Genomic DNA, 14,737 nt, shown 5'->3' on the forward strand with positions numbered 1-14,737 from the left:
TCCGAGCATCAAGTATGCTAGGTGAGTTTTTTTTTTTTTAGTCTCCACTGGCGGATAGTCGCGCGGAAGAGGTGGTCAAGTTGGACGTTGAGGATGGTGTAGACTTCGGTTGGAATGTTTGGTCCGCTGTGCATTCATCCCCCCTCTCATTGGCATTCCGTTGTGGAGCTGTAATTCCGCGACAATGCTCGAATGGTAAGAATTACTGCTCGGGGATTTTGACTCGTTCTGGAACTTCTTGGGCCTGGCCACAAAACGGGAGCTCGGGTGGTTGGAGGTTTCACTACGAGGTGATGGGAGTGAGATGAATGATGCATGAGATTCTGTAGGCATGAATACAGTGATCTAGGGGTATAAAGAAAGCCCAGAAAACGCCGGATCTATGACACACTGGCGAAAATGGTGGCAGCACTGGACAAAAGCATTAGTTCCAGTGCCGTCGAATAATGGGACGCGCTGGATCCCATGGACCGATGACCACATTCTTATACTTCTGCAGGCTGATGAGCCACCAGCTGCAGCCTCCCAATGTGAGTGCAGTCAGGATACTGCCAAGGACGGACCCAATTATGGCGGATGCCCATCCACCACTTAGAGTCATGCCAACTGCGCCTCCAGCAATGATGACTAGAGCGAGGGAAAGAAGAACATGGCCTGTCCACGACTTTTGCCGCAGTTGGCGACGGAAAATGGGGAACAACCCGAAAACTTCCATGGAGAACAACATCAGACTGAATACATGGGTAGTTGATGGTAAACGAGACGCGAGTACCGTTGAGGCCATCACGGCCGCGTTGGTCGAAAGAGAAGCTGGGAACTTGGTGGCGCCTGCGCCTTCACCACGTCCGTAGTCAAAGGAAAATATGTTCATGATTAAGAGCCAGCAACTCATCGCCCAGATAGAGTCGCTGGCGGTAGACTTGGTAAGGGATTTGAGAACAGGACTAAGTCCCAGCAAGGAAAAGTAGATCAAAAATGCCGACTTGACCGTCGATAGTCGTTGGCGGTTGCGTGACGAGAATAAGGAGGAACGGTCAATCTGAGACTCGTCGCTGCCACCCATCGCACTGGAAGGAGTTGAAGCTCCAGCGTGGGAAGAAGGGTTCAGCAGGCCATTCAACTCGGGACTCCGCTGGGGCATATGCTCTTTGGACTCGTTACCTGCCATGGTCAACCCAAGACCATGGATTGCATTTTCGTCTGTGCCATTTGCTTGAGTGTCATTGCCGGACGCGTTGACAGCGCTTGTCATGGAGCTTGAACTAGAGCCATCGTCACCAAGGACACCATTCGTCCCTTGAGACAGTTCTTTTTGCTCAATCCAGATCCAATTGTCCCAAAGAATCCAGCCCATGGCAGTTCCAACACTCCCCCAGCAGACTATCGAGACTGGGCTCACGCGGTCTTGAACGATGCCGACAAAACAGCAAACGAATATGACGACCGAACAGACATGTTGCACAATAACGGTTGAGTCTGCAACCAGTGGCCAGAAGTCGTACGGTCGGACTCGCGGGTTTCTTTGAAGATGGTCGAGAAAGGTCTCCGTATCGGTGTAGTTGTCGGGATCTGTCCGGCCCCGTCAGTACAGCCCCATAGAATCCACATCATGCAAACATACAAGACTGTTTCACCCACAGAAGCTTTTTCCAAGCACCCTTCCGTCTCCGACGTCCACCACCTAATTTCCTCACATCTTTCTGACTCGAAACGCCGCCAAGCACCCCACGTGGAGGCCGTAACGTAGATACTGTCCCATCACTATTTAACGAGCGCAAATTCTCATCATAACTCACAGGCGCCGAGCGAATCCTTGACAAGGATGGCCCAAAGTATGCATCTTCGGGCGCGAGGCGGTTGGGATCGGGGATGCGCTCCTGTTCAGGAGCGTTGGACCCCGGGGCTCGATAGGGGTGTGTGTCGACGGGAATGGGTGGGGGCAACGGAAACCGCGATGAGGGTGGGGGAGTCATCGAGCTGACGAAACTAGTATTGGAGCATGGTGTTGGGAAGAAGCAATTGGGCTTTAAACGTCCAAATGAATCGTGATGCGGAACGCGCAATCCCACGTGTATGGCAACGTTGAGGTCATGTGATTTAAAGCTACTTTCTGCCTTGACGATCGGGCTTCAAATAGTCTAAAATGCAGAATGTGCTGGGGAATCTGATGGTTGATAGCTAAGCTCACGAATGGCTTTCAAAGAAAATGAGACATTTCAAATCGTGAGTTATACATTAATTTCGCATCGAGTCAAACAATTATCAATTTTCGATTCACCTTCAATATTACCTTCACAAACGCTTCGTGATCTTCATTCCCGAAGATTCAAGCGCTCAGGGTCCGGAAGCTCATTCTTGACATCAAAAAGCATTGAAACAGAGAAAGCTTCATGTATTTGTCCCTAAGGAACTTAATCAACCTCGCAGCAGGTGAGCAATCGCTTCGCGCATAGGTGAAGTAGCAAATAAGACCTCCTTCGCCGGGAACGATCATGTAAACGAGAGATTCGTTGAAATTACCAATTGTGTTCTAATTAATACATGACGGTCTGCCGAAATGAATACGCATCCTGTCACCATTTCATCTGCTGACAGCTTCTCCGAGACGGACAAGACATGTGACAACGGGAGATTCAGGGGTATCACGCTGGTGTTTCTGTGAGCAAACTCACAAATGGGCAGCGGATTTGGGTAAAGAATATGACTTCCAGGCGGAAGTGATGTGACGAACACCATGCAGATTTCTCCAGCACATCTATCGGACCAGAAGAAGCGTGCTATTTTGTGAGTCTAGGAAGACCAATGGGTGGTTAGGATTTGATGAAGTATAGAAAGGGGTATCAATGCTTCAGAAGTGGGTGAAGATATAGAAAGGTCGCCCTGGCCCGCTATGATGAGCTGGGCTGGTTATTCTGTGGTTGATCGAAGGTATTATTTTGGACGAGGTTGCGAACCGCCTGCGGTGCCACCACGTCATCGACGCTGTTCCTGCGGCCCCAATTTTGAGGCTGTCGTCGGATGAAAGCGCCAACGGCACCCAAGTAGCCCTCATGACGCAAGAAGTATGCTTGCTTCTCGCCTTTAGACCAGAAGCGGATGGCATAAGAGAGGGTGTTCATGGTCTGGCGGTGACCACGAATGAAGGAACCGCCGAAGTAGATGTGCTTGACTTCGTGCTTCTCGGACTGGAGGTAGGCGATCTGACCGATGTTGTTACTGGTGTATGTTAGCTTTGTGCCTTTTCAAGCAGAAGAAAATGCGTACCTAATGGCATATAGAAGGCTCCGGCTCATGTCTTCGGGACGGAAATTGACCCCGCCGTTGGTCTGCTTCGGGTCATCGTCGTGGTAAAGACCCTCGCCGTCCTCGGCACCTCGCTCGGCAGCGTTCTTCAGGCGGAAAACTTTGCCAAATGTGCTGGCAATGGCTGTGCTCTTGAGCCCAATCTTTGTATAGTCCATTCCGTAAATATCGCCCACCAGCATGTCCACGCCGCTGTTGTCTCCGCGATCCGCCATGGCCAGCATGTCGTCAAAGGTGCGAGCGCCTGTCAGCAAGGACATCAACCCCCAGAAAGTTCCGCCACCGAGATGTGTACCTCCGACACGCTGGAATTGCCTCGGGCCGGACACCTTGATCATTGACACGCCGGACCCTATGTTGACCAAGAGATAGGGGTAAACGTCCGGCCGTGCCTCAGCAAATTGCATCGGTTCACTGTCGGTGTCGCTATAGGTGAACACTTCGTTGGGGATTTCGGTGATGAAAAAGTCTAGGCCTAGTGGGAAGATTGGTTAGGAGAGTCTCAACATCCAATTCCGGTGAGCCGGGGACCTACCTATGATCAGACATTCCATCTCCTCCTCTCGCAGAATGTTGACGTCCAGCGCCTCCTTAAGCTTATCGTAAAACTTGTATGCGCCCCCTCCAGTTGCCACAACGCACAACTCGTCACGCGGGTTGCTATTGAGCTGCTCGTGCTCCTCCTTGAGCTGGCGAATGAAATTGATGCAGATGTCAATCCGGTGAGTTTCGAAGTTGATGAAGTTCAAGCGACCACCATTGTCTTCCGCGTCGAGCTCCCGCGTGAAGTACACGAGCTTCGCAAGCGATCCGCCGATCTATATGGCAATTGTGGTCAGTCACGCCGTGCTTCAAAGTTTTCGCAGATTGCGGGGTGCCGGTCGCAGTGCGGGGCAGATAAAGTCCAAAACTCACATCGACGGCGACATGGCTCACAACTCCGGTATGGTGAGGGAGCCGAATGTCTTTGTTCTCGTAGTGGACCCCGTCAGCTTCAACGGGACTTCGAGAGCGGTCGTCGTCGTCGACGATGAAGGCGCCCGTGACATTGATCTTCACGGCGCCGGGGTTGGAAATGGCCTCCTCCACCCTAGGCAAGCGCCCTGGGCGCTTGCGGCGGGCATCAGACTCCGTAAGATCGGAGGGAGCCATATTTAGATTGTAATTGTAGAGTCAGGAGGAAGAGAAAGGGAGGAGATGCTCGTGCCCAGGCTTACGGCGTACTTCTCCTTCTACCCGAACTGCCAAAATGGGATCCACTCAACAAAATCCGTGCCGAGGGCTTTCCCTTCCGAGGTCCCTGAATGTAACCTCCCTCGTTCCGTATGGTTATGTCAAGTACTTAGGTAGTCAGGACCTCGGGAGTCAAGAGGAGCTAAGTCACATATCATATTATTTTCTCTTTCTGACCAATTACATACAATGACATGCCGGCTTAGCTCAGAACGCTTAATATTTACCTCTTAGGACTCAGGTACAAGACTTCAGACTAGCTAAATTTGATCGACAATAGACCTCTCCACCTAGCGTATAGCCCGCTGTAGATTTTACGTTGCAAGATCTATACTTGACTAGAGACCTCTCCACTTTAAGCTAGCCGACTGCGATCACGTAGCTAGAAACACCTTCGCGCAATTTCGAGGGAGACTTATGACAACATTTCAATAATTCTATTACCTTCAGCAACACCTAAATCATGTGCCAGATTTCCGTTGCAACTTTATTCAGCAATTTTCAAAGTGTACGTGGTCCTTTGGCCGTTATTTTAACCTTCGGGCTTATACTAGCATTTCGCAGGCTAGTCCCAAACTAGACTATGCATTCAGACCACCATTGGGCAGAGAACCCTTTCTTTCAGTGCGAGTATCATCAAGCTGCGCATATGGAAGCCCTTGTGCACTTCGTCATTGCTATAAGTATGAGCTAGAGAGTCGATTCTCATGCGAATATCTCATACTTGCATTAGTATCTCCAAATAAGTTGAAATTCTTACTCTAATTCCTGAGTCACGTCAACAGATCATTCGATAGGCCATTAGCAATCTTCAAGGACTGAGATGACTCTGGAATACACTGTGCCAGAAAAATGAATACACAGAACCATGAATAGTAGAAATTCTGGCCTGAGTTTTTTCCAATAAGGCACGTGTACGGCTAGCATTTGCTTGTAGAAGTGTGACCGTGTTCTCTCCTCCTTTTCTTCTGTTATCTGTTTTCTCTCTCCACTCTCTCTCTCTCCTTTCATTCAGTCTTCCACCCTTTTAGCACTGCTGAGTCAATTCAATTTGAACTTCACAGTCCATTGCGGTCACTCCATCTTATTTCTCACTTACGTGAGCTGCTTGCAAGGCAGTACACCCACATCCTCTCCTCGTCTCCCTCGCAAAAAGATCTCCCTCATCCTTCCACAATGGCTGTTTGGGATCACTTTGAGAATTCTGGCTCTCACCCGCCCCACCCGGTAGACACTATCATTGCCGGATTGGCTGATGTTAATATTACTGAAGAGAGTGAAGTTGGTGAAGCGAGTGAGCTCGCTGGTCTTGACCACCCTCCCAATCAGTGGCTTGGCCCTTCCGGTGATTCCATCAAGGATGTTGCTGCCAGAGGCTGGTCCGATCGTATCCCGTTCGAATACGCTGACTTATCGAACCCTGAGTTCGCCGAGTGGGCATGCAATGCCAAATGCTACGAATGGAAAGGTGAATTTGGAGATGTCGGTCCGAAAAATGAGGAGCTCGAGAAACAGCTTTTCAACGCCGACAACATGACTCGAGCTGGACTGCAGCTTGACCGGTATGTTCAATTACGTGTTGTTTAGGTCTGACCCACTACTTAGCATCAATATCCAGGTTAAACGAGATCGACGTTCGCGTGGAAAGCGAAGATCGTGTGCACCCCATTGTCAGTGTTAGTACCACCCACCACTCCATTGAATCTTATCGCTGCCTTTGAGCGTAGCTAATCTTTATTTGCAGTGGGATCACGCCGGCTTGCACCCTATTATGAGACAGAATATCGATCTGTGCCTTTACACTGCTCCCACAGCCATCCAAATGTACACCATCCCTGCCATTCTCACTGATAGGGATCTGATTGGTATCTCTCAGACTGGTCCGCTGTCAATATCTGATTTAGTACGATGTTGTTGCTAAAAGATACAGGCTCTGGCAAGACAGCCGCATACCTTATTCCAATTCTGTCTAAGCTGATGGGAAAGGCGAAAAAGCTGGCCGCCCACGCCCCGACAACGTCGGGCCTGACTTTGACGCAAAGCTGAATGGAGTCCGAGCGGAACCTCTGGTACTCATTGTATGTCCCACGCGAGAGTTGGCAACCCAAATTTTTGACGATGCTCGTCGTCTTTGCTATCGCTCCATGCTGCGTCCTTGTGTTGCATATGGCGGCGTGCCTTCTCGTTTTCAGCGAGAGGAGCTTCGAAAGGGATGCGATATTTTGATCGGTACTCCCGGTCGGATCATTGACTTCATGGGACAGGGTCACGTCTTGTCGCTTCATCGGGTCAAGTAAATGACCTGGACACTTACATGCATCCTTGAATCTAGAAAGCTGACCTCAAGAAAGGTACACCGTCATTGACGAAGCTGACGAGCTACTTCATTCCGACTGGGAGGACGATTTCAAGAAGATCATGTCAGGTGGAGGTAAATTTCAACATGAGACTAGGATCTCGGTTTCTTACTTTGTGCAGATGCCACCGAAGATGATGATCACCGCTACATGATGTTTTCTGCTACCTTCAACAAGGATTGTCGAAAACTTGCTCGTGAGCATCTCGGCCAGAACTACGTTCGCATCAGCATTGGACGCCCGGGCAGTTCGCATCTCAATGTCGAGCAGCAGGTAAATCACCCCTTCCTATCCGCCTCGTCACGATGTTCGTTGAAAGTTTAGCCCACTGACTGTATTATGAGATCATCTACGTCGAGGAATCACGGAAGAACGACGCCCTCTACGACCTTCTGTTGAGCATGTGCCCGATTCGCATTCTCGTTTTCGTCAACAACAAAAAGCAGGTCGATTATGTCGACGCATTCCTCTATGAGCACGGTCTTCCCAGCACCTCGATTCATGGTGATCGGACCCAACGAGAGCGAGAAGATGCCATGTGAGTATCTCCAATTTCGGATGTGATAAATACTTGCTGAATTATTGAACAGCCGCTCTTTCAAGACTGCGCAGTGCCCCATCATGGTCGCCACGGCTCTTTCTGCCCGAGGTTTGGACATCCCAAACCTCATGCATGTGGTCAACTATGATCTTCCGAGGGCCAATCACGGTGGTATCAACGAGTACATCCACCGCATTGGTATGTTCAGCTGATGCGTTTCTTGTTCCCGCCTTTGTTTTCCTCCCAAAAGTTGATAAATTCATTTGCACAGGGCGCACCGCACGTATCGGAAATGAAGGACTGGCAACTTCTTTTTACACCGACAAGGATAAAGACCTTGCCTTTGACCTGGTGCGAATCTTGCTGGAGTGCAACCAGCCAGTTCCCGACTTTCTTGAGCATCACATTCCAGCTGGTAGTCGTCCTGTGTTTGACGACGATGAGACCGACAGCGAAAGTGACGATGACAACAGAGCTGATATTGGCCCTGAGAACGAAGACGAGATCAATGTTGGGGTTGCCGCGATCCACCACAATAACGGAGACAATCAGGGCGAAGACGGCCAGGTTTCCTCCCGTCGGGAGGCCTTTGGTGCAGACAAAACCGGTCCGGGCGGATCTCACTGGGCTACCAACGACGTGACGCTGTAAACAGCAGATGCACTTCCTGGTGAAGTTTGAATTAACCTGCCCGGGATTCCCCTTTCACTCTCCCGGTGTAAGCGGTGATGGTGATCAATGAAAATTCTGACTGAGGGCTTTGATGGGCAGATTGTTACAAGTGATCATCTTTCTTGTTTAGTCATACCCATCTGTCTATCAGGATCTCTTCCCTCTACCTTTGCCTATGGCTAGTGCTGATGAGAGCCGTTGTCGTGGGCTGTCCTGACAACGAGCTGTATCATCTATTCATGCTCTTGAAGAAAGTGTTGCGACTCCCTGGGTTGAAACCTCTTGCCCTTCGAGCCCTCCACCTCTAATTTGTTCTTGTCTCATAGCTACAAGACGAACGATTTCCAGTTTCTGAAAAAGTCCGCCGTTTCTCAGTAGTTCAAGGAAGGGGACAGTTGACACCTTCCTAATTGTAGAGCAACGTGCTTGCTTATACTTCAAGCTCCGCTCAAGGATTGCTTGGCTCATCTGGCCGATTTCATCCTGTTAAGTCTACATCGCCTGTTCACTCCTTTCTCTTCGCCAGCTCATCCCTCGTCATGAAGAGCCACATATTTCTATCGCCGGCCGCCCTCGTCTTGACCCTGTTCTCGACGAGAAGCCTCGCCCACGGGCACTACAGCGACCAGCAATGGTACGAGCCTCGAGAGCAGCACATCCTTGATGCCCCCGAAATTGCAAGGCCCATGCCCTCACTCGGCATCGACACATTTCAAAACCCAACGCACAACGACCTGGGTTTCTGGCATGGTGCGGGTGAAAATTTGACCACGCAGTACCAGCCTGGCTCCATGCGACTCTTCCCAACCGACCCGGATCAAAATTTTCATACACAGTTCGAAACGAACGGGTGCTTCAGTTTAATCCCGTGGCAAGATCAATTCCTACATGTTGAATTTGTCGGCACCGATCGGTTCACTGTTTCCTTGAACGAGCATAACGTCGACTGCTCCCCTCGTCGTGCTCCGTTCCCGGGTGTACCAGACAGTATTCAGGCATCACGCTATGTGATGAGAATAGGGCACGGTGGCTCCAACATTGATGAAGAAGACCCTGAAGAGGACGAGACTATTCGCAAGAAAGACGGCGAGAAGCAAAAAAGCAAAGACAACTGCCGCGATGAAGATGTGCAGTCCCCAGCTGCGCCGCCGAAGAAAGAGCTGTTCATTCCGCTCTCTCACTTCCACATCGATCAGAATCGCGTCATATCTGTCTCTTTCTCCGGCTTTTATACCAACAAGTCCGTCACGCTGCATCGGGTTGAGATTGTTTCGAGTGTCCCGCCGCCGAGGGAGGAAAATAACTACTTCAAGGTTCCTGAGAAGCTACCCACAGGAGACTTGATTCTGCGATGTACTCGGCCAAACTCCTTTGCGTTTGGAATCGATGATGGATCGCCTCGCTTTGCGCAGGAGGTTATGAGGATCCTTGATGAGGAGGATGTTCGGGTTACATTCTTTGCTGTCGGAGCTGGACTCAGGGATACCACCACAAATCTCACCACTTTCTATCGTGAAATGCTGGCCAAGGGGCATCAAGTTGCGCTGCACTCATATACACACCCCAGGTAAGTTGGGTCTCAAAGAGTGCATGTAATTGATGTACTGACTTTGATCAGAATGGAAGCCTTGCCCACACTTGACCAGATTGATGACGAAATCATCCAAGCCCAAAGGACTCTCCAGGAACAACTCGGGATCGAATGTGAGTTGGAACTCGCAATCATGTAACCAGCAGCTCTAACAATCCTACCAGCCTCCTACTTTAGACCCCCATTCGGAACCGTCGGCGCGCGGATGCGACAGCAAATAGCAAAGTACATCCCCAACGCACACATCGTCAACTGGAGCGTCGACGTGGAAGATTGGCTCTGGGCCAACAGTTCAACTCCAGAGAGGCAGCTCGACGCATTCTATCGCAGCGTCGCACGAGGCGGCAATCTCGCCGTGATGCACTTCCTCAACCCCACGACGGTCGGGTATCTACCCCAGTTCATTCGACATGTCCAAGCCTCTGGTCTCAGGATCATGCGTGTTGATCAGTGCATGGAAGATCCCAACAGCCCACCAGTATTGTGAGGATCAACATTAGATACCAACAGAGAGGGATCATGATGTGTAGATTGCCTACGTGTATTCTTATACTGTATCCTTTCATCGCCTTACAGACGGCTTCCCAGTCCATAGTGTTTTATTCAGTGTTGTTCTCTTCATGGGATATAATAAATTGTTTAGAAGCGCCAGGTGTCAAGCGCACAAGATCGTCATCCGTGACGCCGGCTCTATATGAGAATATACTCCAACACCAACACCAGCCAAGATTTGCACCACCCGAGAGAAAAAATAAATCATGATAGAACAATATAGAGATAAAGACCCGGTGGTGATGCCATGCATGTGAAGAAACCCTACATCCTAACTCCCGCCCCAAAAAAAAGGGAGATCCAAGACAAGTCAAACAGCAAATATTTTATCAACGCCAACGCTTAAGCTCATGAAGTATCCCCAAACTCGGGTGCTCTACACAACCCCTTTTGATCCATCATCGTGCGAATCCGGCTTGTGAGCCAGCCTGATGCCGCATTGCGGTGCGGGCTGCCAAGGCGTGGGTTGCTGCTCGTGAAACATGTGTTTTCGCGGAAACTGAACTGCACGCAGGTCGTTTGTGCGTCGCAAACCTCGCGACAATCTTCGAAGGTTGTTGCGAAGGGTTGTTCCTCGCCTGATAGATTGTCCCAGCTCAGGCGGCTCCGAGAGATGGCGATTTCGGGGTAGATGAATTCGCGGAAGAGGTCGCTGTGGAGGAGGAGACGTTTGTTTTTCTGAGGTCATTAGTGTGATGATTATATAGTGGGGGTGTTGGAGAGGGATTTACTTCATGCCATCGTCTTTGTTCAAATTTCCAGAGATCTTCGATGTCTTCGGCTTTGAGGTGGTGCAGTGCGACGGCTATGTAGCACCATGGTTCACGGTATAGTTCTGTTGTGAACTCGTCTAGTTCACCCAGGTTGGAGTTTTGTAAAATCGGCCAGGAGAAGTGTAGGTTGACGCCGGCATCGGCTAGGACCTTGCCCAGGACACAGTCGCCAGCCCAGTGTCCGTCTGTATAGTCGTCGAGCTCGGCGCGGCGTGTCTCGTACTGTTCCGAGACTTTTGTAAGAGCTGGGTTGGAGAGCATGAAGCCTGAGCCACCGTGGGCGAAGATGACATCTGCGATTTGAGTCTCGGTGCCGAGATAGTATGGCTGTTTGTGGTCGAACTTGGACAGCCAGGTAAGCAGCGTCGGCCAAGAGGGGTAGGTGTCAGCTTCCATGAAGACAAACCACTTGGCATCGGGCTTGTACTTCAGTGCCTCCTGCGCCATAGGCAGGAACTTCCACTTGTCCAATTTCCATCCCGGGTTATTTGGTTTTCCAAAGTTGGTGTTGTCCTCGTCGGCGAAGTCCTGCTGTTCCAGACCTTTGCGCCCCTTGCCAGCAATGCGATTATAAATTTCAAAATCCTGCACGCGCATTTTCACATCGGAGTCGATGGTACTCAATGCATCGTAGATCTTCACACCCTCGATCTCCTCCTCAAAGTCGGAGTAGATCACGTAGTGAGGGATGCAGCTGAGGGTGGTTTTGAAGTGGATCGGGACTTTCTGTCGAGCTTCGGTGACACCGGTCTTCATGACAACGAGGATATCCTCGATGCCTGGGAGAGGCGGGCATTTCGTAGATGGCTCGCCGGCATACTGGATGTGAGCGTCGGGGTGGCTGGGGCGGGATCGTCGATACGGGAGGCTCGATTGCAAGGAGAAGATGTGGTATAGGAAGAGAAGCGCAACAGCGGCAGCGACGGCAGTGACGCGGCGACTGAATCTTCGAGGGATCATGATTGAGGAGAGTACCTCGTCCAAAAGGAACAGGTCGCCTGCAGCTTTGGAAGGTGGGCGCTAAGTGATCGACGCCGCGCACGGGCTGCTGACACACGCCGGACGCGTACAGTGTCCGATTCTAGATTAGAATTGGGCATTGGCATTGCGGAATGTCACAGCTTCGATAACAATAAATTTTGAGACAGTTGGCTTTTTCTATTAGCTTCTCTTCTTCTGTTAAGACCCAAGTGTTTGGTAACGCCCCCTGTTCATAGTATAGGGGCATCTCGCTATGCCTTAGTGATCGTCATGAAGATCTACTTCACTGCCCCATTCTAATTACTCCTGAATGATTTTTAGTGGAATGTGCCACTGACTCGCCATCACCTAATTTTTTGGTGATGCCCCTGGCACTTGAACTCGACGTGTAATCAACGTCGTCTGGGTACAAGAAAGTTGATTGGGCATTGATCATGCCTACCAAAGAATGCATAGATCCGGGGATCTGCTTTGTCACATTCTACGGCATTATATGTCGTTGGAAATAGCTCCTGTGCACCTGAGTATGCTCTTATCCCCGCATTTGAGTGCACTCGAGACCTGAGTCAGAACTCGACATCAACTTTGAAAAGGCACAAGTGCATGTGATAACCTTGAAAACTCCTTTGTTTTGATCTAGACCTAGCTTCCACCGTGCCGGGATGTGGCTTAGCGCCGCCATTCTCAGCCTTTTTTGGAGGGGTTAGATCACTCGCAGGGGTTGCTGTGGTTTTTTCATCCGTGGCGGCTGTGCTTCGAACATGTGCGTTGGATGGCCCCCAACAGCAACGAGTAATGTCTAGAACTTTATGCGGGGCCATGATAGTCTTCATGGCAGGGCTATGCAGCTTGACGTGTTCTGGTGATTTTGGCTGCCCTTCCAACGGGCGTTGAGGGTCAGGAAGCTAGGATCTTTTCTTAGTCTTCCTTAACGCTGTCATGATAATTAATTTAGTTCCACAGTTGCTCTGATATGCTGTTTCAGACACTCCATGGACTGAGCAGTACGCTTATTATACACTGGCATCTCGACAAAGAACTCCTTTTATAAGAGGTCACTGGTGTGAAAGGACCATTATTCCGATGCATCCACGAGAAATGCCATCATTGCGCCGCTGCCTTCTTCTCCGCGATCCTCGCATCGTGCAACTTCACCAATTCCGGAATGATCAGGCTCTCAATCTCAACGCCTTCCTCGATGCCCACCGCAGGAGGCTGATCCGTCTCATTGACTTTGCGTGCCTCTCCTTTCTTGATCTCGGCGAGCCCAACTTGATCCTCCGCGCCGGAGATACTCTTGCTGCGCCGAGACTTTGGTACTCGGATCCATCGCTCGTACGGCGGATCTGGCGTAATAAATACGACCTCCCATTTGCGGGTCGAGAGCATGTTTCCAATGACAAGATGGTGTGCGTAGCGCTGCAAAGCAGTGCGGGCCTTGTAGACCAGCAGCGCAGGGTCGGTTTCCAGTTTAAATGAGACAACCATACTCCCATCAGGGGCCCAGCCGTCCACAAGTCTGTGCAGGAATTTCGGTACCGGGTCAAGGTGGACAACCAGCATCTTGCTATTCTTTGCAGGCTCGTTCTCGTTCTCGCCGGTGTAAATCTCCTCACCGGCGACTGCATGATCCCGGAAATTGGCTGGGATCTCCGAAGATTGAATCTTATGTTCTGCCATCCGGCTGCGCGGGATGAAGAAGTCACTCACGGCAGCCGCGAGGTAGAAAAGCGCATTATAGCCCAGAGGCCGCATCAGCTTCGCCATAGCGCGTAGTTCGAACATGTACTCCGCCACTGTGGTGAAAGGCAAAAGAAGCAGACGGTTATTCTGCTTGGCATAGCGGTATTTGCGCAAGACATCGCGCATCTGATTCTGGTACTCATTGCGCACGATGATCGAGCCATCCATTGAGCCATTCGAGGGCGGCGCTTCATCCATGAAATCCAAGAAACAGTTGGTCGAGTGGCTATAGTGCCGCGAATACGGCAGGAGACTATACTGCCGGTGCAAGAAGAGAACCGCGTACCCCTGTTCCAGGAAGTACTCTGCGGAGGTGGCTCCGCGAGTACCAGCGGAGAAGTTGTCGATGAAGCGAACTGTTTGCGCCTCTAGAGGCACTGTCGTTCCACCGGAGGTAACGAGTACCACGCGGCGGTTTTCTTCGACATGAAGGTCGATGAATGCGCGGGCCAAAGCCTCGTGCCTGGGGAGTGCCTTTGGCGGCGGGTACTCACTGAAATACACAGACTCCGCCTCGGCGGGTTCCATGTCGCCGAGTGAGGGGCTCATGGTGTAGTCAATTAAGTTCTCGATATGAGAGCCCAATGTGATAATAAATTGGGATAGCTTTGCGTTGAGGCTATTATCTCCGTGTTCTCAACAAAAAAAAAAAAGGTATGCTTCGCCGAGTCGGGAGAGTCGGGCAAATCAGAAGCCGAGGATGCCGCGGACAGGAGGGGTACGGGTGGATGCAACCGTGGTGTCTGTCAACTCCACGTTGCGCGATTCATTAAATCCACGCCGTTCTTTGCAATGATAATGAATGATAGATGGCTTGGTTCTTTTTGAGATTGTTTAGGGATGGTAATCTCCAGCTCTCATGTTATCGCGGCGAAGTGTGGTAATTGACAGTAGCGAAGGTTAGACTCTCCTGTTTCGGTGCTAGCGCTGCCGCTGGACCGATACTACAGTAGAGCTTTGGCTCCGAAAAATGGTCGCTCAGTGGATGAGA

The 14,737-nt window shown here is 50.6% G+C and overlaps 6 protein-coding genes across 6 annotated transcripts; 2 read left to right on the forward strand and 4 right to left on the reverse strand.

Annotated features, from left to right (window-relative positions):
* Nucleotides 1-424: 424 nt before the first annotated feature.
* pigc (phosphatidylinositol N-acetylglucosaminyltransferase) lies at nucleotides 425-1,973 on the reverse strand (the record flags this gene model as incomplete). The annotated part of the gene is made up of 2 exons (XM_056968554.1): nucleotides 425-1,569; nucleotides 1,622-1,973. 2 exons carry the CDS (start codon nucleotides 1,971-1,973, stop codon nucleotides 425-427), a joined length of 1,497 nt encoding a protein of 498 aa, XP_056821350.1.
* A 915-nt stretch (nucleotides 1,974-2,888) lies between these two features.
* On the reverse strand, nucleotides 2,889-4,455 carry N7477_006892 (pantothenate kinase; the record flags this gene model as incomplete). The annotated part of the gene is made up of 4 exons (XM_056968555.1): nucleotides 2,889-3,216; nucleotides 3,265-3,778; nucleotides 3,839-4,121; nucleotides 4,219-4,455. 4 exons carry the CDS (start codon nucleotides 4,453-4,455, stop codon nucleotides 2,889-2,891), a joined length of 1,362 nt encoding a protein of 453 aa, XP_056821351.1.
* Nucleotides 4,456-5,712: 1,257 nt separating this feature from the next.
* On the forward strand, nucleotides 5,713-8,085 carry N7477_006893 (DEAD/DEAH box helicase; the record flags this gene model as incomplete). Its single annotated transcript, XM_056968556.1, has 9 exons — nucleotides 5,713-6,098; nucleotides 6,155-6,212; nucleotides 6,281-6,401; nucleotides 6,523-6,829; nucleotides 6,888-6,967; nucleotides 7,015-7,166; nucleotides 7,238-7,431; nucleotides 7,484-7,632; nucleotides 7,706-8,085. The coding sequence occupies 9 exons, from the start codon at nucleotides 5,713-5,715 to the stop codon at nucleotides 8,083-8,085; spliced, it is 1,827 nt and encodes a 608-aa protein (XP_056821352.1).
* Nucleotides 8,086-8,645: 560 nt separating this feature from the next.
* On the forward strand, nucleotides 8,646-10,184 carry N7477_006894 (polysaccharide deacetylase family protein; the record flags this gene model as incomplete). The annotated part of the gene is made up of 3 exons (XM_056968557.1): nucleotides 8,646-9,673; nucleotides 9,725-9,810; nucleotides 9,862-10,184. The coding sequence occupies 3 exons, from the start codon at nucleotides 8,646-8,648 to the stop codon at nucleotides 10,182-10,184; spliced, it is 1,437 nt and encodes a 478-aa protein (XP_056821353.1).
* Nucleotides 10,185-10,597: 413 nt separating this feature from the next.
* Nucleotides 10,598-11,982, reverse strand: N7477_006895 (glycosyltransferase family 31 protein; the record flags this gene model as incomplete). The annotated part of the gene is made up of 2 exons (XM_056968558.1): nucleotides 10,598-10,927; nucleotides 10,981-11,982. 2 exons carry the CDS (start codon nucleotides 11,980-11,982, stop codon nucleotides 10,598-10,600), a joined length of 1,332 nt encoding a protein of 443 aa, XP_056821354.1.
* Nucleotides 11,983-13,107: 1,125 nt separating this feature from the next.
* Nucleotides 13,108-14,295, reverse strand: N7477_006896 (phosphopantothenate--cysteine ligase CAB2; the record flags this gene model as incomplete). The annotated part of the gene is made up of 1 exon (XM_056968559.1): nucleotides 13,108-14,295. The coding sequence occupies one exon, from the start codon at nucleotides 14,293-14,295 to the stop codon at nucleotides 13,108-13,110; it is 1,188 nt and encodes a 395-aa protein (XP_056821355.1).
* Between the last annotated feature and the right edge of the window lie 442 nt (nucleotides 14,296-14,737).

Source organism: Penicillium maclennaniae, assembly GCF_028827695.1.
Source record: "Penicillium maclennaniae strain IBT 15551 chromosome Unknown utg000006l:1.0-2513246.0:1.0-2515036.0, whole genome shotgun sequence".
NCBI lineage: Eukaryota > Fungi > Ascomycota > Eurotiomycetes > Eurotiales > Aspergillaceae > Penicillium > Penicillium maclennaniae.